General features: G+C 41.0%; 1 protein-coding gene across 2 annotated transcripts in view; it reads left to right on the forward strand.

Moving 5' to 3' along the window:
* Positions 1–25931, forward strand: part of NAALADL2 (N-acetylated alpha-linked acidic dipeptidase like 2) — a 2111880-nt gene that overhangs the window by 760714 nt on the left and 1325235 nt on the right. For both annotated transcript variants that reach the window (XM_073626241.1, XM_073626242.1), the window contains exon 3: positions 19300–19561. In XM_073626241.1, coding sequence (XP_073482342.1) covers positions 19300–19561 — 262 coding nt within the window. The remainder of the gene's footprint in view (positions 1–19299; positions 19562–25931) is intronic.

Below are 25931 nucleotides of genomic sequence, written 5' to 3' on the forward strand. Positions count from 1 at the left end.
CACATTTTTACTGCAAACGCTAACAAGAAAAAGGCAGAGGATCTAATGGTCGATACCTGGATTTTGTCTGTAAAATTATGATGTATTTACTTTGGTTAATATCTACACCCCAAATACCAGAGAAATCCCCATATTAAACAACTCATAAAAAGATAGTCCCCCTCTGTCAAGGTCTTTTGATTTTGGGAGGGGATTTAATACCATTGGAGGTCCCATCATTGACTTCACAGCAGCGAATAAGAAAAGGTCCACCATGGGGACCTCTCTTCTTCCTAATAAATGCTCTAGAATCTTCCTTCATACAAGTCTAATAGGTGACTTATCATCCATATCCCCATAACCCTCAATAAATGCCACCTGCAAAGCAATACATAAATTAAATACATCAGACACCAATAACCCCCCTCAGGTCATATTGCTTTCTATAGATTACCTAGAACTTTGTATTCCTAATATAAATCTCTCCTTATGGTCCTGCCTGGGTATTCAAACCATTCCTGACTTATTTGTGAACTGAACAATAACTAGCATCATTTGGGGACCTACAAAGGATTTATCGCCTACTTGATCAAATCCAAGTCTATATGGTATGTCAGAAATAATAATAATAAGCAAATTCTACCATTATATCCATGCCCCTGACTAAAGATATACAGTATCTCACAAAAGTGAGTACTTTTGAGTACTTACCCTCACATTTTTGTAAATATTTGATTATACCTTTTCATGTGACAACACTGAAGAAATTACACTTTGCTATAATGTATAGTAGTGAGTGTACAGCTTATATAACAATTTAAATTTGCTGTCCCCTCAAAATAACTCAACACACAGTTATGTGCCACAGTAATGTCTAAACCGCTGGCAACAAAAGTGAGTACACCCCTAAGTGAAAATGTCCACATTGGGCCCAAAGTGTCAATATTTTGTGTGGCAACTATTATTTTCCAGCACTGCGTTAACCCTCTTGGGCATGGAGTTCACCAGAGCTTTACAGGTTGCCACAGGAGTCCTCTTCCACTTCTCTATGATGACATCACAAAGCTGGTGGATGTTAGAGACCTTGCGCTCCTCCACCTTTTGTTTGAGGATGCCCCACAGATGCTCAATAGGGTTTAGGTCTGGAGACCTGCTTGGCCAGTCCATCACCTTTACCCTCAGCTTCTTTAGCAAGGCAGTGGTCATCTTGAAGGTGTGTTTGGGGTAGTTATCATGTTAGAATACTGCCCTGTGGCCCAGTCTCTGAAGGGAGGGGATCATGCTCTGCTTCAGTTTGTCAGAGTACATGTTGGCGTTCATGGTTCCCTCAATGAACTGTAGCTCCCCAGTGCCGGCAGCACTCATGCAGCCCCAGACCATGACACACCCCCCACCATGCTTGATTGTAGGCAAGACACACTTGTCTTTGTACTCCTCACCCGGTTGCCTCCACACACACATGACACCATCTGAACCAAATACGTTTATCTTGCTCTCATCAGACCACAGGACATGATTCCGGTAATCTATGCCCTTAGTCTGCTTGTCTTCAGCAAACTGTTTGCGGGCTTTCTTGTGAATCATCTTTAGAAGAGAACAATATAGGTGTGACAGCGCTGTAAAAGTGAAACAAACAATTATGGTGATAAACACTGATATTGCAATAATATGAAAAAAGTCCAAAAACATAAAATGAATGAATCCATGTTGTGCAAAAAAACAAAAAAAACAAAAACAAGCTTGTGTGATATCTTCAGACAACCTCCATGAACAGAGTACTCCCCCCACCTCATGCAATGCTCGCTCACCTCCTTTAAACGACCCTGCAAGGGGTCAAACACGCCTTGCACCCTGTGCAAACATTCCCTCCCAGGGATCGTCAGAGAATCTTGGTGGCTCAAAGGATGAAAGTAATCAAAAGCAGGTAGGTACTTCTTCCACTGTGCTGCTTCAAACTTTAAATCCACAATGACTACCGGTAAGTTCAGCAACACATAAAAAAAAACGAGAGAAAGTGCCTCCTATAGTGTAGTTTCTGAGGGGTTAAAAATGATACCACTCCACCCCAGCTAGCATTGAACTCACATTTAATGAAATTTTAAAAGCATTAAAAATGACATGACAGTCTCACTCAGTAGTAGTGGTCCACCGCCAGGCTCCACCTCTACTAGTTTCACCACCTCCCACGTGGCTTCATCTGAAGGAATGAAGAGGCTTTCTTCTGGGATGACAGCCATCCAGACCAATTTGTTGCAGTGTGCAGCGTATGGTCTGAGCACTGACAGGCTGACCCCCCCAAAAAACGAACAACAAAAAAAACTGACACATTCCTGCACCAACACAAATTATGTGTGATGCAGGCATCTCTTCCACTGAGCTTTTCTATTCTGATGGGGGGACTCCCTTTTCCCCTGTCCCCATCAGAATATACTGTACAGATCAGCAGTGCAGCCATTGGCTGACCAAATGCTGGTTTTCCATACTGTATTTAGCATGACCAATCAACAAAAGTCAGTCTGTTGAACATCCTACTGTTCCTACTGAACCATTTGATTTCCAGCACATGTGTACCCTGCTTTAGTAACAGCCAATAATGTCCCTATAGGATGTTTTCAACTTACAAGCCAACTTCAATGCCCATTTATTTGGAGGTACAGCCAGATGTTGGTTGCTATTGTTTGGGGTGTTGTGGATAGCAAACAAGTGTCATAGGCCCCCCTCCCCCAATCCTGTGGTGTCCCCTGTGTTCAGTGGTCTGGTGTAGATGAGTGGAAGCTGAAGTGGTAAATTAAGTGATTTAACTTCCCCCTTTGGGTGACGTTCCGCTTTTCCCCCTCCTCCCTCCTTCCACTGCTATATTTGAAATGGGATTTTTTTTGGGGGTAGCGGTTACCACTTCCGCTCTGACTGCTGAGGCAATCGGAGCTGAAGTTCATCTACCTCCCGCCACAGCCTCTTGGGACATTTCACATGTCCCAGAATGCTGCAGGACCATTCACACGGCACAGCGCGGCACATGCATGCGCAGTGGGCAGTCGGCTGTGAAGCCACAAGCTGCCCACAGTTAAGATGCCGGTGCTGAGGACCGAAATACCAGTAAAGTGCCAGGTTAAGTGAGGACAGGGCTGGATCCTTGAACAGATAAGTGTGTTTTTTTTTTTAAAAGTCAACAGGCATAGTACTTTTAGCTGCTGACTTTTACATTATGGTTTACAGGGTGAAGATGCTCAAGTTTTTATGTTATTAAAATGGTTAAGCTGTTAATTTTATTAAACCTCAATAGAGTTCTACAGCCTTAATTATAAACCAATTAAAATTACTTACTGACAGGTATACTGACAGGTATTTTTTATTTATTCTTTTGTTATTTAGCATTTTTGGGGGTGGTAGAGGTAGTCCCATGGGAAGGCTACATTATTGTAGTAAGAGAAGTACTGAAACATCAGCCAATCTGCGCTCTGAACCTGTGTTTCTGGTGAGATCACATGACCTAATGCCTGGGCATTTAGTAAAGTGGCCAAACTAAAGAGAACCTGAAGCACCGTTTTCTTGCCTTATTTAATATTCAGTTTCTTGCATCTCTTTAAAAATAGCTGTTGAATAAAGGGAACCTGGTGTACAATAAAACTGAGAAAGGGATTGGAGAATCTGTCCCCAGTCTGTTTCTCTGTCCCAAAAGCGAGACATCAAGGGTCTGTTTAGACCCTTGATATTTCACCAAAGACCCCCCCCAACAACATTGTGAATAAAAAATTAAAAAATAAAAATACATTGTAAAAAAACTAATTTAAAAAATGAATAAGAAGGAAAAGAGGGTCAGTGTATACAGGTTGACCATGTGTAAAGAGGGTGGAGCATTGTGTACAGTGGATGAATTTAATTTGGGTTGTGTTTAAAAAGCCACTCTCAATATGTTGCTTAATTTACCCATACCCACTTTTGTAGTGGCCCGCTATGCACGCCACAGGTCACCATCTTCCTGGTAGGGGCCATGATGCTATTAGGATCTCCCTAAATCTTTAATTGGTAATACTGAATTTCTCACCAAGAAATGCACATTTCTCTTAAAGCGGTTGTATACCCTTTTTTTTTTCACTTTGACCTACAGGTAAGCCTATAATAAGGCTTACCTGTAGGTAAAAAGAATATTTCCTAAACCTGTATGGTTTAGGAGATATTCCCCTTGCATGCAGCCGCTGAAGTCTTCAGAAGACTTCAGCGGCGCATGCGCTCTGAGTTTTCCGGCTGAAAGATCTGGCAGATGCCGGACCTTGCGCGCAAAAGAAGTCACCTGCGCGCATGCGCGGGAGTGATGACATCGCAGCTCCGGCCACACACAGTGCCGGAGCCGCGATACCCGAAAGACGTGCTGAGGGAAAATGTCCGCTCCCTCAGCGTGGACCGAGATCACCTGCCGACGCCTCATTCTAAGGTAAGTATTTCATACTGAGCTAGTATGCTAGCTCATTATGCCTTTTGCCTTACAGGTTTAAAAAAAAAACAAATCTGCGGGTTTACTATCGCTTTAAAGGCCTTCCAAATGCCTTCCTCCAGTGGGCACATTTTTTGAAAAGGGAGACCTTCACTCCAGACTTTCACTAGGGAAATTCACAGTACTGAGAGAATTTCCATGATGGATTTTTCTCTAAACCAACACTCTTTAAAGTATAAAGAGGAAAAACGTTTTTCTTTAAATTTGAAACAGATTATAGATGAATTAAAACACTTGTTAGGTTTTTGTTGTTACCTCTGCCCCTTTAGGGAGATTCACCCTCTCTATTTGTCCTGTTTACCATTATCATCATAAGTGAAAGTAAAAGAAAATCCCACATGTTGGGTTGTCCCTAGGACAGTAATAGAGGGAAAATCTTCCAGTGGGGACACTAGTTCTGGTGACCCTGGTGACTACCAGGAATTCCCTCACTAGAGGGATTTTCTCTCACTTCCTGTTTTTGCTCTTGGACAGGAAATTAAGGTAAATCTCCCCAATGGGACATAAATTGCAAACAAACTGACAGGGGTTATAACCCTCCCTTACTCTATCCAAAATGAAAAAAAAAGTTTTCATATACAAGCTTTACCCCTGTACACATCAGTAGGACCTCACCTAGAATATTCAGTAAAGTTTTGAGCACCAGTTCACAAAAAGGGGAACTGGAGAGAGTGCAGAGACGAGCAACCAAATTGATAAGAAGCATGATTAGTACACAAGTGGTCCATAAAGCAATCTTGGTATTGAGTTACTCACTTTAAGGTCACCACAAAGGACAAGAGGGCACTCTGGAGAAAAAAAAATATATTCTTCAAATACGGAAAGGCTTTTTCACAGTAAGAGCTGTGAAAATGTGGAATCGACTGCCTCAAGAGCTGATTTTGTCCAGTTCAGTAGATTTCTTTAAAAAAGGCCTGGATTCTTTCCTAAATGTATATAATATAACTGGATAATAATAGGTAAATTTGATCCAGGGATTATCCACATGCCTCTTAGGGGATAAGGAAGGATTTTTTCCCCTGCTGGAGCAAATTGGATGCTGTTTTTTTTTTTTTTTTTGCCTTCTTATGGATCAACTGTGGCTATAAGATTGTGTATATAGGATTGTAATTTTTTTCCCTTTTATTGGTTGAACTAGATAGACATGTGTCTTTTTTCAACCAGACTAACTATGTAATTATGTTTTGCCTTTAGTTCTACTTTAATGTGACCATCAAATAAGCCTAAGTATAACCACTCTCTGTTATTTGAGAAGGTCAATTCAGGTAGGGGCACAAAAACTATTTAATATCTTGGATTTACTCCAACCTTAGGAAAATAGATGGCACCCAAAGTCAACCTTTTAAACAAAGATGGGAAATTTTAGGTACACACTATATTCATGGAAAGCTGATGGCAGGATATCTGTACAATTGCACATAAGTGCTCTTCTGGTGCTTATAATCAGAAAATAAACTATAAAATGTTGTCTTTCTGGTACCACAACCCTGTAATTCTACATACATATCAACCCACATACTGTACATCCTCAGTTAGTTGGAGATACAACAGTGGTATAGATTCTATATTCTGGTCTTGAAATACAAACTGAATGGAAAAAAATGCATACATTGCCAACAAAAATCACTGGGTGTTCCATATTCTACACACCCAAAATGTATCTTTTACATGTCAGATTTGAATTGGTACAACACTGCACAAAGACCTTCCTACAACACCTTAATAATGCTACCCTCGCTGTTATCCCTAGACACTGGACGTCAGCAACAGTCTTGATAGAATAAATCAATTACAGTATATCCATGAAATGTAATTAATCCTCCACACCAAACAGTGTAGGCTTATACAATTAATGTATACATGGTTTGCCTGGACAATATTTCAGAATTCCATAAATAAAATTAAGATGAATGGATAGAGAGTGGAGTATATTACTGACTAAATAACCTTTATACTTGCAGACTCTCTTCACTGATCTATTCACCCAATCCATATGGAGGGCTATCATAAGAAGTAGTTTTAATTATTTTCTCCCTTTCCTCCCCTGTTTCTTCTGCACCTGGTCCCATTTTCTCCCTTTCCCTCAGACTCTACAGTTTGAAGTGAATAGATATGCTTGAAAACATGCTCAAAGGCAAAATGTACGAAAGGTGCATGTGACAGAAAAAGAGCTTCTCAGAGGCCTGAGTTCGGTCATGACGTATTCCCACAAACCAGCAAGCACACACAATCATACATTTCAGATGCTCATTCTGACCACGCACCACTTGCTACACACTAGACTCGTACATAATAAAAAGATAAAAACACATGGTTTAAATGTTACATTTATTTCTATTTTTCTTTACTTGAAAATTAATGCATATTTTTGTAGCTGAACTTTGATATACTGTGATCAATGCATTGTTGCATGTTGCAAGATAATATAATATAACTGTAATGCCCCGTACACACGGTCGGACTTTGTTCGGACATTCCGACAACAAAATCCTAGGATTTTTTCCTACGGATGTTGGCTCAAACTTGTCTTGCATACACACAGTCAAACAAAGTTGTCGGAAAATCCAATCGTTCTAAACGTGGTGACGTAAAACACGTACGTCGGGACTATAAACGGGGCAGTGGCCAATAGCTTTCATCTCTTTATTTATTCTGAGCATGCGTAGCACTTTGTCCGTCGGATTTGTGTACACACAATCGGAATTTCCGACAACGGATTTTGTTGTCGGAAAATTTTATATCCTGCTCTCAAACTTTGTGTGTCGGAAAATCCGATGGAAAATGTGTGATGGAGCCTACACGGTCGGAATTTCCAACAACAAGGTCCTATCACACATTTTCCGTCGGAAAATCCGACCGTGTGTACGGTGCATAATAATGGGGGTAATAATGAAGTACCCACATATATCCATTTTCAGACACATTTGTATTGTACTGTTGTGTTATTGTAAAACCTTGAAAATAAACAATGTAAAAAAAATAATAATTGTTTTTCCAAGTATAAATTGTAGTTATATAGGGTCCACTGCTAAAAAATGAAGGCCTGTTGAACCCAGAAGATTTACTTAGACCTAAACCCTTTAGAAAATTATATTCCCTAGTTCTGCTCTAAATAAGTACTGTACAGAGAGCTCATACCTTATATGAGCCTTTAGATAACTGCGGTACTGACTGACTAGTGTTACTGCAGATGAATTATGGTGGGTATGATATTTTCCTAAGCCTGCAAAAAGAAACCCCCCCCCCCCCGTGCTTGAAATTCTATCCTTCTGCTACCTGGAGGAAGTCTGAAGCCAGTATGATGGTTACATTATAGTTAATCAAAACAAATTTGGTCATCAGTTTTTTATTCAACCTACATAGGAAAAAAATTAATTTATCAGCAACACCTAATCTTTCTTTTTCATCAGTTTGCTATAATTTTTTTCTACTGCGCAGCGTAATTGTATATTGGATAGACATATTTAATACATTTTCAACTATCTGAACTACAGTCAACATGATATGTGTTTTTCTATCTCACTGTGAAGATTCTTGAACTTTTTCCACATTGGAGTTTTTATAGTTGATTTTTTTTTTACTTTTTTTACTTTTTGAACATTTTGCACATTGGAGTTGCTTATAGATAAGCCTAAGAACTTTGCACTGCATATATTTGATTTTTCATTGGTCAGAGGTTTTTTACCAGCTTGAGGATTTTAGCAGCATGTGGATTATTTAGTTTTCATTATATTATCACCAGTGCTATCATCATTGTGTTTGATCATTTAGATGTTTATCACCATTGTTTGGTCACTATTGTCATGTTATTTTAGTCACCGAGGTCATGCGCAAGATCACACAATATTTTATGTCTGGAGACACGCTTGTACAGTCCATCACCTTTACCCTCAGCTTCTTTAGCAAGGCAGTGGTCCTCTTGGAGGTGTGTTTGGGGTCGTTATCATGGTGGAATATTGCCCTGCGGCCCAGTCTCCGAGGGGATGAATCATGCTATGCTTCAGTATTTCACAGTACATGTTGGCATTCATGGTTCCCTCAATGAACTGTAGCTCCCCAGTGCCGGCAACACTAATGCAGCCCCAGATCATGACACTCTCACCTCCATGCTGGACTGTAGGCAGGACTAACTTGTCTTTGTACTCCTCACCTGGTTGCCGCCACACACACTTGAAACCATCTGAACCAAATAAGGTTATCTTGGTCTCATCAGACCACAGGACATGGTTCCAGTAATCCATGTCCTTAGCCTGCTTGTCTTCAGCAAACTGTTTGTGGGCTTGCTTGTGCATTATCTTTAGAAGAGGCTTCCTTCTGGGACGACAGCCATGCAGACCAATTTGATGCAGTGTGCAGCATATGGTCTGACCCCCCAGCCCTTGAACCTCTGCAGCAATGCTGGCATCATACATCTATTTCCAAAAGACAACCTCTGGATATGATGCTGAGTGCACTCAACTGCTTTGCCTGTTCGGAGTAGAACCTGTTGTGTTAAACCGATGTATGATCTTGGCCACCATGCTGCAGCTCAGTTTCAGGGTCTTGGCAATCTTCTTATAGCCTAGACCATCTTTATGTAGAGTAACAATTCTTTTTTTCAGATCCTCAGAGAGTTCTTTGTTATGAGGTGCGATGTTGACCTTCCAGAGGACCAGTTTGAGAGAGTGAGAGCGAGAACACCAAATTTAACACACCTGATCCCCATTCACACCTGAGACCTTGTAACACTAACGAGTCACATGACACCGGGGAGGGCAAATGGCTAACTGGGCCCAATTTGGTCATTTTCACTTAGGGGTGTACTCACTTTTGTTGTCAGCTGTTTAGACAATAATGGCTGTGTGTTGAGTTATTTTGAGGGGACAGCAAATGTACACTATTATACAAGCTGTTCACTCACTACTTTACGTTTTTGAAAAGTGTAATTTCTTCACTGTTGTCACATGAAAAGATATAATAAAATATTTACAAATATGTGAGGGGTGTACTCACTTTTGTGATATAATGTATATATAATTCCTAATACCATACAGCAAAGAATATAACATCTCAAACTTTATAAGTCCCATCAGTGCCTACCTTGGTATAAATGATCCTCAAGGAAATGACCCCCTGCAACTGCTGCATTTTAAATTTATTTAAATTAAATATATATAAATAAACACACTGTACTTTAAATGTTGTGTGTTTTAAAAACATGCAGTATACTTACATATTGTCTGTATTTTGAACTTTATAACAGCACCCATCCAAGCAGTCCTGAGAAAGCAAGAAATGTTTGCAAAAAACGTTTACTTTCTAGAATGGAGTGATTGTGGACATTGTTCCTGACACCCATGCTTATACCATAAGTTATACAGCAACTTATTATGGACCTTACAATACTAATATAATATTTCTTGGTTGGATGTGAATCTCTATATCTGGGTTGGGTACCTATTGGTCATTATGTGTATAGAGGTTGTTATAATCATTTTATATTCATGTTTTTAACCGTTGGAAAAATAATATTGTTATTTTTAATACAAGCTGCCTCATGTTGTGCCAATAAAGTCCCCTTCGCTTGAAAAATAGGTTTCCTATCTCTTTTTTGTTGTGATATTTTCAACTAAATAACAGAATTTATTTAATTTTGATCAGTCTTCAGGTAAAAAATTGATTAGCACTTATAAAATATGGCTACCATTCTTTAGTTACAAACATAGCATAATGATATATCTATGTTTGTACAGGGTTACCACACAATTTATGTATAAACATGGATGTGGTACTAAAACTACATTTTTAATGTATATTAAATAACTAGGAGAGAGGAAATTTGAAACTTGAATCCTTATCATCTTTCTTACATGAGAAACCTTTCTAGTATACGGTTTATATCAATTAATAATTTATTTGTACATTGTACATTGGTATATGCCTGTGTGCCAATAGCAGTATTGTAATTTTCCTTTTAGATCAATTAAGAAAATTGCTGAAATTATACCTTAGAGTATGCTTAATTATTAATAGTTTAAATGAGTTTTCCTGGACCTCCCCATGTCAGCCTACTATGGGTCAGCTCCACCCCCTCTGACCCCTCCAGGACCACCTGTTTCTTAGCCCATAAAGGGCAGCTGTCTGCCCACACCAGTGTTCTTTTTTCATCCTCGCTCCGGACGCCTTTTAAAGTTTATTTTTATTATTTTCTTTATTTATTTTTCTTTATTTATTTTTTTTCTCTCCATCCACCATCCATCCTGTTCGGGTTCAGCCTCACCCGCTTCAGAAGACACCCCCATATAGGCTGTAAATCTCCTGAGGAGGTGGGTTCCAGTGGTGCTGGGATTGTATGGTACACTATAAATGACTGTGTATTACTGGCAAAGGTCACTGGCAGTATAAATGACTGTATATACCTTCGTTAGGTAGGTGCTGGCACTCGCTCCTTCCATGTTTTTGTGTGTTCAGGCAGTGGTTTGGCTCTCTGGGACTTGTAGTTCACCGCCTCCACATGTATTCCTTTCAGGAAGCTCAGAGTTGAGCAGGTGAGGTCAGAGGCAGCTTCCTCTTTGGGTTGCCTAGAAAACACCAGAATGCTCACTGCTGATTTGCAGCAGGCTCTGACCTCTAGGCTAATCTCAGCCTCCAGCTGATCAATCTGCTGCTCTGCTCTGCTCTGGTAAGTCTCCTTCCAGGACTCTCATTACTTACTGCTGTGTTACTTGTCTGTCAGAGTGTTTTTATTATCCTGTGCATTATAGGTCTGGGGAATTTTGCCTGCCTAGCTGCCTTAGCACTGAAGAATCGGATGGAGAAGTTTATTTTAAATGTATTTATTTATTTTATTTTTTGTTTAAAAAAAAGTTTGTTTATTTTTTAAAGAGAGCACATCCTCTGTGTTTTACAGAGAGAAGGGCCCAGTGCAGGATAAATGACCGCAAAGAGGTTCCAAATCAGCATTCCAGCCTCAAAGGAGTTAAAAAGGGATTAGACATGACAAATCGCAGAGTTGCATGCAGCTGGATAGATGCCTGTTGTCACAGCATTCCAGATGTCCCTCGCCCTTACCTCACTTTAGTCGCTCGGACCTGAGCCAAGAGAGGTCAAGACATCAGAACGCCTCTAGAAAGAGCAAATCAGGGCTCAGACACAGAATAAGATCCTCTCCTTCAGATAGGTCTTCATCGCCAACCCAGGCAGAAGAAAGATCCTGTTGGGCCTGCTCAACTGAGGTCCTCAGAGGAAAGCGGATATGTGCATTATGCTTCAAGGAGGTGGCTCAGGACAATGCTGTGAAAGCACGCCAGGTTAAATCCTACATTAAGCATGCAGTCAAGGAAGGGTTAAAGAGTGTTTCAAGAAATCCTGCTCATCCTGCTGTATTTTCAGCATCTGCAGATTCAGATCATGTGTTTTCAGTGCATTTTAACTCTGAAGTCGATAGCGATTTGGATCCATCTGAGTCTGAAATGGTTTCGGAATCACATACGTTTGATTTTTGCACTGGTTCCCCCCTTGGTGGAGGCTGTTAAGGATGCGATGAAGTGGCAGGAAGAATCATCGCCTCCAAAGAAACAGCAAAGATACTACCCATATTTAAAGAAATCATTACCTTCCTTCCCATTCATTTCTGAAATTAAAGAAGTAATTGCAGATGAGTGAGTGGGGCCTGGAAAGAAGCTCAATGTGCATAATAGAATATCAAAGCTGTACCCCTTGGGACATTACGCCTAATGTGGATGCTTCATTACGTAGATTCGCCCGCCACATTAAGCTTCTTTTAGAGATCCTATGGATCGCAGAATAAATGCAGACCTAAAAAGGTTGTATAGTTTGGCCGGAGCAGCCTGCAGACTGGTGGTAGCACTCACTTATGTGGCAGCAGCACTTGGGCTGGATTTGCATCTGTGCGTTTTTGGTGCTTTTTGTGGATTTCCACTACCGTCCATTTACCATGGTCTCCTATGGAACACGTTCTGTGGTGCTGGTCTCGAGAATGCAGGGAGCGCTGGGAGTGCATGGGTGTGAATCCAGCCTTAGAGTGTGGGTATCGGAGCTGGTGGATGGATGTTCGGATGAAAGTCTGGGAAGTGGCAGTTCTTCTCCTTTGCAGTTTTCAAGACTGCTGTAGAGTTTGTGGCTGAAGTGGCTGTCGACCAGGTCAAGATGACAGCCAAGATAATGGCTCATTCCGTCATTCCACAGAGCCTTATGGTTGAAGCATTGGTCGGCCGATAAGGCTTCTAAGCACAGTCTGTGTTCGGTTCCATTCGATGGGAAGCTACTCTTCGGGAAGACTTAGAATCAGCAATTCAGGGGGTTTCCGGTGGCAGATCTGACCTAAATCCCACAGAAGAGAAAAGTCAACAGCAGCCCTTTTGCTTTAACAGATGAAATTCAGAGAGGCCAGTGCTTACAGACAGGTTTTTCAGACAGTGGAAGGGAGCCAGATTGTAGCCATCACTTGATCACGTTATCATCTCGAGTTCAGAACAAGCCCCCCTCAGACCTTGTTCGTAGAAACTGGACTTCCTACAGATTCGGAAAGGAACCAATGTTTACAAGGATACATAGGGGAGCTGTTTGCAGCAAGGGCCATCCTTCCGGTTCCAAGGCACGAATTGGGTCAAACAGTATGTTCCCCTCTGTTTTTGGTCCCAGAGGCTTCAGGGGGTTTTGGACCAGTTTTTGACCTCAAAGTCCTGAATTCTTACATGAAGGTTCCACCATTCAAAATGGAGTCATTGGAAATGATCATTTCGGTTGTGGAATCAAGAGACTGGATGGTTTCCATCGATCTGGCAGATGTGTATCTTCATGTTTCCATAGACGCATCTCACCATCGCTTTCTCAGGTTTTCCGTAGAAGGCTCTCATTTTCAATTTTAATGTCTCCCATTCGGTCTCTGCACGACTCCGAGAACGTTTTCAAAGCTACTGTCTGCTGTCGTCGCGACTCTCAGAGTCAAGGGAGTGCAAATATTCCATTATCTAGATGACATGCTACTTCTGGGTCCATCAAATTAGCTCCTTCTAGTTTACGTGAATTTCACTTGCAAAACACTAGCTCTTTTCGGTTGGTTGATCAACTTACGGAAGAGCCAGATGCATCCGACCCAAATGTTGGAGTATTTGGGAGTACAATTCAACATGGATCGGGGTCGTGTTTCTCTTCCTCAGAGGAAGGTCCAGGAGATCCAGTCTCAGACAAAAGCAGTGATGGCCAGGCCTTCTATGATGGTGAAGGAATGCATGCAGTATCTGGGGGTTCTATCAGCCACAGTTCCAGTAGTCCCATGGGTCAGGTGGTGCAGAAGGAGGTTTCAATGCAACTTTCTTCTTCAGTGGGATCGTCACTCCTTGTTCCAGAAAATCTATCTGCCAATTCCGATAATCTGGTCCCTGGTTTGGTGGTCAGTAGCTCGCAATCTTTCCCGTGGAGTTCCGTTGAAAGCATCAGAACCAATAGTGGTGATGACCAATGCCAGTCTGGCAGGCTGTGGGGCACACTGCTTGGGACAGCAGGTTCAAGGCCAATGGAACCTTTGTGGGGCGAAGAGTTCAAATTTCCTGGGATTGGATGCTGTCAGACACACTCTCTGCGTTCCAACCTATGTTACATAGTTACATAGTTAGTCAGGTTGAAAAAAAAGACACAAGTCCACCCAGTTCAACCTTAAAAACAATAAATAAATAAAATAAAAAATATCGTACAATCCAATATACCCAATTTTATACCCACAGTTGATCCAGAGAAAGGCAAAAAACCCCAGCAGAGCATGCTCCAATTTGCTACAGTAGGGGAAAAATTTCCTTCCTGATCCCCCAAGAGGCAATCGGATTTTCCCTGGATCAACTACACCTATAAATGTTAGTACCCAGTTATATTATGTACATTTAGGAAAGTATCCAGGCCTTTCTTAAAGCAATCTACTGAGCTGGCCAGAACCAACTCTGGCGGGAGTCTATTCCACATTTTCACAGCTCTTACTGTGAAGAAACCTTTCCGTATTTGGAGATGAAATCTCTTTTCCTCTAGACATGAAGAGTGCCCCCGTGTCCTCTGTGTTGACCATAAAGAGAATAACTCAACACCAAGTTCACTATATGGACCCCTTAAATATTTGAACATGTTGATCATATTCCCCCTTATTCTCCTCTTCTTAAGAGTGAATAAATTCAGTTCCTCTAAGCTTTCCTCATAGCTGAGCTCCTCCATGCCTCTTATTAGTTTGGTTGCCCTTCTCTGCACTTTCTCCAGTTCACCCGATATCCTTTTTGAGAACTGGTGCCCAAAACTAAACTGCATATTCCAGATGAGGTCTTACTAATGATTTGAACAGGGGCAAAATTATATCTCTCTCTGGAGTCCATACCTCTCTTAATACAAGAAAGGACTTTGCTCGCTTTGGAAACCGCAGCTTGGCATTGCATGCTATTATTGAGCTTATGATCTACCAAAACCCCCAGATCCTTCTCCACTATGGATTCCCCCAGTTGTACTCCCCCTAGCATGTATGATGCATGCATATTCTTAGCCCCCATGTGCATAACTGTACATTTCTCAACATTAAACCTCATCTGCCACATAGTCGCCCAATTAGACAGTGCATTGAGGTTGGCTTCTAAATTGGAAACATCCTGTAAGGACATTATTCCACTGCATAGCTTGGTGTCATCTGCAAAGACAGAAGTGTTACTTTGGATCCTAGACCCAATATAATTTATAAAGATATTAAAAAGTAAGGGTCCCAGCACTGAACCTTGGGGTACACTACTGATAACCTTAGACCATTCAGAGTAAGAATCATTAACCACTACTCTCTGAATTCTGTCTTTTAGCCAGTTTTCTATCCATTTACAAACTGATATTTCCAAGCCTGTAGATTTTACCTTACACATGAGCCATGTGTGGGGAACTGTGTCGAACGCTTTTGCAAAATCCAAGTATACCACGTCCACAGCCACCCCTCTGTCCAAGGTTTTACTTACCTCTTCATAAAAAGAAATCAGCTGAATCCATGCTGTCCATTGCTTAAAAAGTTTTTTTCCAGCAAGAACTCCTCTATGTGGTCTTTTATTTAACGCTCCAGTATCTTCCCGACTATAGAAGTTAAACTAACAGGTCTATAGTTACTTGGTAAAGACTTTGATCCATTTTTAAATATAGGCACCACATTTGCCCTATGCCAATCCAGTGGTACTATTCCCCTCATTAATGAGTCCCTAAAAATTAGATACAATGGCTTTGAAATTACAGAGCTCAATTCTTTTAGATCCGTGGGTGGATGCCATCAGGTCCAGGTGCTTTATCCACCTTTATTCTAAATATTTCTGGACCATATCACTTTTGAGCCATTGTAGATCATTCAGGGCTGTGTCAATACCACCCCCATTATGGACATGAGCTCCCCCATGCTCTTTTGTATACACAGAACTGAAGAAAGTATTTAATAAATTAGCCTTCTCTTTGTCCCCAGTCACCCACTCTAGATTATTTTGTAAAGGGCCTACATGCTCAGACCTGACCTTTTTACTATTATTATATTTGAAGATTTTTTGGGGGTTTGTCCTACTATCTTTTGCAATCTGTCATGCGTTTTGAATTTTTGCATCCTTGATTTCCTTTTTTCATATTCTGTTAAATTATTTGTAACATTTAAATGACACTAGTGTTCCTTCATTTTTATATTTTTTAAAAGCTCTTTTCTTATTGTTTATACCTTTTTAACTTTGGCCGTGAGCCACATAGGTTTTGTTTTTAGCCTTTTAAACTTATTGCCCATGGGAATATACTTTGCAGTAAGGTCCCAAACAGTCTTTTTGAAGAATTCCCATTTCTGTTCTGTGTTTAACAATGCAAATATTCCCTTCCAGTCTAAATCCTGGAGAGCAGCCCTCATCCTTGGAAAATTTGCTCTCTTGAAGTTAAGTGTTTTTATCTTTCCCGTAAGTATTTGTTGTTTACAGCTAACAATGAATGAAATCATGTTATGATCACTGCTACCCAGGTGTTCCTTTATCTGGACATTAGTAATAAGCTCTGCATGGTTTGAGATTACCAGGTCCAACAGAGCTTCATTCCTAGTTGGGGCCTAAATAAACTGGACCATAAAATTGTCCAGTAATAGGTTTATAAATGTTTGCCTTTAACTGTCCCAGCATTGCCATTACTCCAGCCAATTTCTGGGTAGTTAAAATCCCCCATTATTATCACCGTCCCAACCTTTGCAGCCCTTTCCATCTGTGCAAGGAGCTGAGTCTCCACCTCCTTGTTAACATTGGGTGGTCTATAACAAACTCCAATGATTAACTTTGAACTACGCCCATCTATATGCAGTTCCACCCATAATGCTTCAGACTCATCACACTCTCCATCAACTAGGTCCTTTTTCACATCTGCTTTGAGATCATTTCCCACATAGAGACAGACCCCACCACCTTTCCTTTTTACCCCATCTCTCCGAAAGAGTGCATATCCAGGAATATTAATAGCTCAGTCATGTGAGGTTTGAAGCCAAGTTTCAGCAATACCGATTACATCATAGCTCTCCTCATGCACCAGAGCTTCCAGCTCACCTATTTTGCCTGGCAGACTTCTGGCATTGGTGTACAATGTTGCGAGGTCGAGCTGTCAAGATTCTTTTGGACAACAAATCTACGGTGGCTTACGTGTCTCATCAAGGGAGCACAAGAAGTCGCCCTCTCCTTCAGGTGGCATGTCAATCTTCCTATGCGCAGAGAAGAATCTCGGCTCTCTTACAGCATCTTATCTCCCAGGGCCTGGGAATGTTTTAGCAGATCGCTTGAGTCGAGGATATGGGAATCACAACGAATGGGGCTTCAACACTAAGTACCTATGCAAGATCTTCAGGGTCTGGGGGATGTCTTCGATAGATCTTATGGCATTGGAGGAGAATTGTCAACTGCCTTGCTTCTTCTCCCGGACCTGGCATCCACAGGCGTTGGGTCAGGGTGCTCTATCCAGGTCTTGGAACTTCCCCTTGGTGTATGTGTTCCCGCCGCTTCCATTGCCTCTCAAAGTCCTGCTGATGATTCAGCGAGAAAGGGTCACAGCAATAGTAGTCCTAACTTACTGGTTCAGGGAGCCGTGGTTCCCTCTGGCTTGGAGGATAAAGTTGGGCTCACCAATCCCACTGCCTCCTTGTCAAAATCTCCTTCTGCAGATTGAAGCCTGACACCCGAACCGCAGGAGGAAGAAGTTAATGACTTGGAAGTGAAAGGGGGCCTTTAACTGGCTTGGGTCTCTTGGGCGGTGTAGTGGAGACATTATCACAGGCTCGTAAGAGGTCCACGAATGTAACCTATCACCGGATATGGAATACTACAGAAAGGGGTTGGGACCTTGGATCTCCTTCATTATCTAACATTTTGGAGTTTCTGCAGAGTGGTCTCTAAGGGTTAGCTTATAATTCCCTGAAGGGTCAAATCCCTGTCTTGTCGGCTATGTCGTGTACAAGATATGCTCTACATCCGTTGGTGATCTGATTTTTAGGGGCAGCCATAAAAATCAGACCTCCATTGAAATAGTTTTTCCAAAAGAGGATTTAACACTAGTCTTGGGAACATTGCTGGTTCCTTAGTTTGATCAAGCTTTCTCTTGTTCATTATTTCCTTTAACAGTTTTTTGATTTTGTTTTTTACTAGCCGTTGCTTCGAACAGAAGAGTCTCCGAGTTGTGCGCCTTCTCATCTAAAGAACCATATTGTTTGGCGCTCCCAGACAAGATAGTCCTTAGGCCGATACCGAGCTTTCTACCTAAGGTGGCCACATAATTTCATATGAACTGGGAGGTCATTCTCCCTGCTTTTCCGGCGGATACATCTGATGATGAGTGGAGTAGGTTAGACCTGGCCTCTGCGGTTTCAACCTACCTGAAATGGACTAAAAGCTTTTGAAAACAAGATCAGCTGTAGGTTTTCCCAATGGGGCCTAAAAAGGGTATGCCAGCAACATCCAGAGTTGTGTCTTCCTGGTTTGTCAAGACCATACATATTGCATACAAAATGCTGGGCCTTCCTCCTTCTTCAGAGATCAAAGCACATTCGACAAGGGGTATGGCAGCATCCTGGGCAGCTTACGTGAAGGTGGTCCCTGGGGTAGTTTGCAGAGCAGCAAGCTGGAGCACGCCCAACACCTTTTATTAGGCATTACAGGCTTAATTTGGCTTGTCCGCCTGAGGAAACATTTGGCTCTATGGTTATTTATGGTTATTATAGTGGCTGTTGCTCATTAAAAATTTGAGTAGCATTGCATTGAGGGTTTGGCTTATTTTATATTTTTTGTCTTCCTTCCCTTCTTAATATTGCTTGGTACATGACATGTACCATGCTGACATGGGGAGGTCCAGGAATAAGGAAAATTGTTATCCATACTTACCGTAATTTTCCTTTCCTGGATCCTCCCCATGTCAGCCTAGGATTCCCACCCAGTTTATCCGTCGCGAGGCCTTTTTTTTATTTTGAACACTGGTGTGGGCAGACAGCCACCCTTTATGGGCTAAGAAAGAGGTGGTCCTGGAGGGGTCAGAGGGGGCGGAGCTGACCCATAGTAGGCTGACATGGGGAAGATCCAGGAAAGGAAAATCACGGTAAGTATCCATAACAATTTTCCTTAATGTATTATGTTGTTTACTTAAAGCAGACCATACAGCAGAATATTGATGTCCAATGCTTGTTACTTCAAAAATCTGTCAATTAAAGGATAGCAGTTGAAACTTGTTTTGTTTTCTGTATAAGGCCCAGAGATTATGATAAAGAAAACTGTCTCATACATGTTTAATTATATTGCAGATGCAAACAAAAATCATATCTTTTTGCCTTCCAGATATTTCACAGAGATTTCTGTCAATAAAACAAACTCAGACCCAATGAAAAAAATTGCACTTTTGTGGACTTCAATAGGCTTAAAAGAAATTCAGTTAGTAAATTATTCAGTGTTGCTTGACCTACCAAGCTCTTCTCCAAACACAATCATTCTGAAGAAAGGCCAGTGCTATTATCCAAGTGGACAAGATTGTGGTAAAGAGAGCAAAAGTGAAGAGTTTTTGAACGCATATGCTGCCTACTCTGCCAGTGGAAGTCTTGAGGTAATGTGGCTCTTTATCTCTATCCCTTTAATAATATAAAGCCATAACTTGGTACATCCCATCTTCTGACATTGTGTCTAGGGTAATGCAATGGCAATCAAGGCATTATTTAATTCCGCAATAACGCATATACAGTAAAATAATACATACCTGCCACAGGATATAGAATGATTTTTTTTCCAAAGTGAGTAAATCCTCTTCTAAACAGATATTACTGTCCCAATTGGTAGATTTCACCTGTTCCCACATTCTTGGATTTTTCCTCACTTACAGTCCTGGTTCTCACCAGAACATATAGACATAGTGAATATCAATAACAGGGACACAGACAGCAATAAAACAGTGACAAGAAAATTTAAAGGAGCAGGATGGAAATGTTTTCTCAAACAAACATTTTTTTTAAAATTTGCACCAACATCCAAATTTTCTGCACAAGCTTTTGAGGAATGCCCCATCTTCAAGGCCCAAGTAAGTACTAATACACGCCTTTTTAGCAGAGTGTTAAGTAAGACAATCTCTGAGAGAAAAAAGAGAAAAAAAAACACAAAGGTACACAGCAATGGTAATTCAACTTGGATATTTAGTAAGATAAGGCAGGGAGAAGGCTATACACTGGGAGGGGGAGTAACATTAACAGAGGTGAGAGGTGGGTCGTAAAGTTGTTGGATAATGATTTAGAAAACTGAGGTCCACATTATCATTTTGTGTGAAATGGAATTCTAATTCTTAGTTTAAAAGTTTTTTCCTGAGTAGTTTTAAAGTTCCTTTTAGGAACTAAAATATTCATGTCTGCCATGGTGTGGTCTGGTTGTGAGAAATGATATCCTGCAGCAGTGCAGAAATCATCCTCCTTATTTCCTTAACCACTTCAGCCCCGGAAGGTTTTACCCCCTTCCTGACCAGAGCACTTTTTACATTTTGGCACTGCGTCGCTTTAACTGGTAATTGCACGGTCATTCAATGTTGTACCCGAATGAAATTTGTGTCTTTTTTTACCCCCAAATAAAGCTTTCTTTTGATGGTATTTGATTGCCTCTGCCATTTTTATTTTTTGCGATATAAACAGAAAAAGACCGAAAATTTTGAAAAAAAATGATATTTTCTACTTTTTGTTATAAGAAAAATCCAATAAACTCAATTTTAGTCATACATTTAGGACAAAATGTATTCAGCCACATGTCTTTGGTAAAAAAAAGTCAATAAGCATATATTTATTGGTTTGCGCAAAAGTTATAGCGTCTACAACTAGGGTACATTTTCTGGAATTTACACAGCTTTTAGTTTATGACTGCCTATCTCATTTTTTGAGGTGCTAAAATGGCAGCACAACCCCCCAAATGACCCCATTTTGAAAAGTAGTCACCCCAAGGAAATTGCTGAGAGGCATGTTGAGTCCATTGAATATTTAATTTTTTTGTCCCAAGCGATTAAATAATGACAAAAAAATTTTTTTACACAAAGTTGTCACTAAATGATATATTTTTCAAACATGGCATGATTATATGTGGAATTGCACCCCAAAATAGATAAAGTGATGCGCTTGTAATATCTATAGGATATCCTACTATTCAATGTGCTGACAGGTCACATTCTACTTGTGGATACTTTGTTACAAACTATACAAAAACTTGAACAGTGATTAGCATAATATAAATAAATATAAATACAATGTGTTGAAAAGTCTGCTATGAAAGTCTAATTGGAGACCTCCCAGAATACAAATCCAAAAGTTAGTTCACCATTTGTTCTTGTGAAATAATAAACAAACAAAAATATGTGGAAAAAGGTGGTGAAAAAATAGAGTGAAAAATATATTAAAACAGATATATTCAATAAATATGTAGTTGGTAACAATTATAAAAGGATTACAATTGTGTGGATTCCCATACACCTTACTTGAAAAGGTGATTCCTTTGCAGGTTAGAAGATACCTCTTATCTGTGCTTAAACAAGGCTTACTGAGTCTGGGTTAATCAGCAGAGGATAGGCTTACATCCACCAGCTAGGATCATCTAATCTCCACTTCTCCTGTTCATATGCTTTCCCCCACATGAAATACAAAAGTGGGACAAGACCATTGCGCACATAACTTCTACTAAATAAAGTTAACAAAGAGCCCAATAGATCCACTCACATGATGTAAAAAATCTAGATCGCATTTCACTGATGTATGGTCAGTAGAAATCATTGCCTTCGTGTTCCTCCGTGCTGCTGCTATTCAGGATCACTGCAGGCTGCACACTGACAAGAGCTGACAGGCTACTTCTCCCTCACGCGTATCATCACTAGACACGTGACTTTTTCAAAGGTGTCAGTGACCCCGCTCTCATCGTTATTTATGGGTTGTGTGCTGGTTGCTATAGCAACCCCCGGAGTGTTTTTCTCATCATACCATACTGTGATTCCTGGGAAAACCATATTGTTTAATTGCATTACATGTTGATTCATGTTGATTTATTCCTTATAACATTCCTTTGGATAAAAACTTAATTTTTATTTTTACTTTAACAACAAAACCTAAAGATGAAGCCTATTTTAAAATTGATCCTCTCACATTATTATTATGATAGCATTGGAACATTGGCTTCAATCAAACTTAAGGGAAGGGCAAAGTCTACAGCTGTAGTATTGCTAAGTTTGCGGGATAGGAGAAATCTCCAAGCCTGTAGGGATATGGAGATAGTTGGGGGCAAGTTCTTGGTACTCCATGGTAACCAATTGTCTCCCATTAGAACCGCAGGCAAATCTGGTATAGGGGCTAGTAATTGTTCTATTTCTACCCAGAGAGGAACCTCAGTGGAGGAAAACCAATATTTGAGTTGGTCAAGTCTAGTAGCCCACATGTAATTGTGTATATCGATTAAGCCTACACCTCCTGCCATTTTATGAGACAGTAAGTTAGTTCGTGAGCACCTCGCTTTCTTCATTCCCCACAGGAGTTTCCATTGAATGCCTGAAAGGGACTTCAAGTATAGAGCAGGAATGATTATCGGGAGCACTCTGAAAATATAGAGGATTTGTGGGAGTATTAGCATTTTAAATGCTGCTAGCCTGTCCAACCAAGATATTTCCTTTTTGACTATGTGGTTAGATTGGGTTTCTGTTTTAGTTATAAGGGGCTTTAGGTTGGTATCTGCTAGTGAGCTAGTATTGTTAGTCAGGGTGATGCCCAAGTATGGTATACCGCTATTGCTCCACGAATACGGAAGTGTTTGTTTTAATTGAAGACAATCATTGGTTGGTACCCCTAGATTGAGGATGAGGAATTTGGAGAAGTTCACCTTATAGTATGAAACGTCACCAAAGGATTTTAGTATGTCATGTACCTTAGGAAGTGAGGTAAGTGGTTTCGTTAACATCAGTATCACATTATCTGCAAATAAGTTTATAACATGGTGAGTAGATTTAAATCGAAAACCAGTAACATCGACATGCGTTCTAATGGCCTCCGCCAGGGGTTCAGTCATGAGACTGAATATCGTCGGGGATAAAGGGCAACCCTGGCGGGTTCCATTAGTTATCTGAAAGGGAGTGGAGAGCATGCTAGACGTGTACACCTGTGCCGAGGGGCAGGAGTACAGGGCCAGCACTGCATTCAATATACGATCACATAAACCAAACTTGTACAAAGTTGTTGACATGTAATTCCAGTGTACTCTGTCAAACGCCTTCTCTGCGTCTATAGAAAGCAGCACAGAAGGCGTTTTGGTTCGCTCAGCATGATGGATTATATTAATGATCTGCCTAGTGGCATCTGAGGTTTGTCTCCCCTTCACGAAGCCCATCTGGTCGCGTTTTATAAGGAACGGATAAAGTCTGCTAGTCACTTGGCTATAAGTTTAGCGTAGGCTTTGACGTCTGTATTAAGCAGAGAAATCGGGCAAAAGTTAGATGGTGTGGTAGGTTCTTTGCCTGGTTTGGGCAGGGACAATGTATGCTATACGCATTTCTGGGGGAAACAACGCGGTGTCCGCCGCTCTGGTAAAGACAGATTGCATATGTGGTGCAAGGTGGGATCTGAATGTTTTGAAGTATTCATTAGAGAACCCGTCAGGCCCTGGCGATTTGCCATTGGGTAGTGAGGCTATTGCATCCTCTATTTCTGGTATCGTGAACTGAGAGTTCAATGATAGGAGTTGGGTTTCAATAGAGAGGGCAGATGTAGGTGTTGGAGGAATCCTTGAATGTTTTCTTGAGTAGGTTGGTATGTGGAATGATCATCTTTGATGTTGTATAGCTTGCTGTAGTAAATAGCGAATTGGTTGGCAATGTCCTGTGGGTTAGTGATTTTGTGTTTGAGGGTGGGATGTATCAAATGGGCAATTCTTGCTTTAGTATGTGCAGTTTTAATTCTATTGGCTAAGTATTTACCTGCTCTATTGGCATTAGCATATGAGGTTAGTTTTAGGCATCGTAGGTGATAGTCATATTGTTGGGACAGTAGTTCTCTTAGTTTCTCTCGTAGTGGAGATATTTTGTGAGTGAGTGTAGGGTTAGGTGTTTGTTTGTTTTGTGATTCTGCAGAGTGAATATTAGTCAGTATAGAGTAGATCTGGGCTGCGTGCATTTTTTTTTCTCTAGCACCTATCTGTATTAATATGCCCCTCATGTATGCCTTATGGGCATTCCAGAGGGTGAAAGGATTCTCCAAAGAGCCCACATTGTCAAGAAAGAAGTCACTAAGGTGTTTGGAGATTGCTACCGAGGTACTGGGTTCTTGCAGTAGTTTAACGTTACAGCGCCAGATGAGTGGGGAAGAGGAGACAACCTGGTCATTAACAGTAATAGTAATAGGTGCATGATCAGACCATGTAATGTCATGTATCTGTGCAGAGGAGACTTTTTGTAACAACCATTTATCTGTTAAGAATAGATCTATGCGCGAGTATGAGCAATGCCTGTGGGAAAAGAAACTGTAGTCCCTTGCATTCGCGTTTAAACATCTCCAAACGTCAAAAAGTTCCGCATTGTGGATTATTTTACTCAGATATGAGGAGCTGTTCGACTTTTGAGTGGAAGTATCCAGTCTGGTATCAACTATGAGATTGAAGTCACCACATAGAATGAGATTACCATATAAATGAGTTTTGATTTTCTTTAGGAGTCTACTGAGAAAATGGATCTGGTGTGAGTTAGGGGCGTATAAAGATACTAGCGTATATGGTAATGAGTTAATGTCCCCTTTAAGGATGATGTATCTACCATTTGTATCGAGGATGGTTTCCTTGATTTGGAAGGATAGGGTATTCCTTAATGCAAGCAAGACTCCTCCTTTTTTGTGACCCGGCATGCATGCCATAAACACGTGAGGATAGTCTTTATGTGAGCATTTGGGGGATTTGTATTCCTGAAAGTGAGTCTCCTGGACACATAGGATGTCTGCTCTGTGTTTCTTGGCTTCTGCCCACATGGAGAACCTCTTTGCCGGATGGTTCAGGCCTCTGGCATTGATGGATAGGCAATTAAGTGGCATGGTATCGGTATTGGATATTCTGTAATGCTTTGTGATGCATATACTCACTGCAACCAATGTTGGAGCTCAAAGAGGTAAATTCCTTTCTGGGTATGTCCAGGACATGACAAGAAGCCCTTGCTGGTTAGTGTGCTTCAAACATAGAATGTGGAAAATAAGGATAACAGAGAGAAAACAATGTTAACGTAAATTCAGTGAACATAGTAAGAAAAGGATCCGTAAACTGATCCATGTGCAGACGTAACTGCTGTTAAGGATCTGGAGGGATAAAGCAGGGATTTAGCTTGGAACCCCTGTGTCCGGAGAGAACTTTAGTGACATAGGTTTTGCTAATTTATGTTACCACCGGTAGTTTTCTTAGATGAGCGTTTACATGAGACCACTTGCCAGTCCTCCTGCAGATGGGCAGGTGTAGGAACAGAGACATCAGGCGGAGTGTGGTCAGGCAGTATGCCCCACTGGCGCAATACAGCAATGCCTTCATCCAACGTGGATATCAGCACCGAAGTTCCATTGTGTGTAACAGAAAGTTTGGTGGGATATTTCCATTTGTGGATGATATTATGGTTCCTCAGGGCCTTGGTGATTGTCGCTAGGTTGCGACGTTGTTGAAGGGTATGCCTGGACAGGTCTGGGAGTAGTTGTAGATCAGCATATTGCGGGTGCTTGTTGTCGGTTCTGCGTGAGGTCATTAGGAGTTGTTCCTTGATATGGTAGTAATGTACCCTAAGCAACACATCTCTTGGGGTCTGTTCAGGAAGGAAGGACAGTTTGGGAATGCGGTGAATGCGATCCACAAGGAGGTCCTGTGGTGACAGGGATGGTAGTAAAGTTGAAAACAGTGCCTAAGTATATGAAAGTAGTTGTGTAGCAGGTACGGATTCAGGGATCCCTCTA

Source organism: Aquarana catesbeiana, linkage group LG04, assembly GCF_042186555.1.
Source record: "Aquarana catesbeiana isolate 2022-GZ linkage group LG04, ASM4218655v1, whole genome shotgun sequence".
NCBI classification, from domain to species: domain Eukaryota; kingdom Metazoa; phylum Chordata; class Amphibia; order Anura; family Ranidae; genus Aquarana; species Aquarana catesbeiana.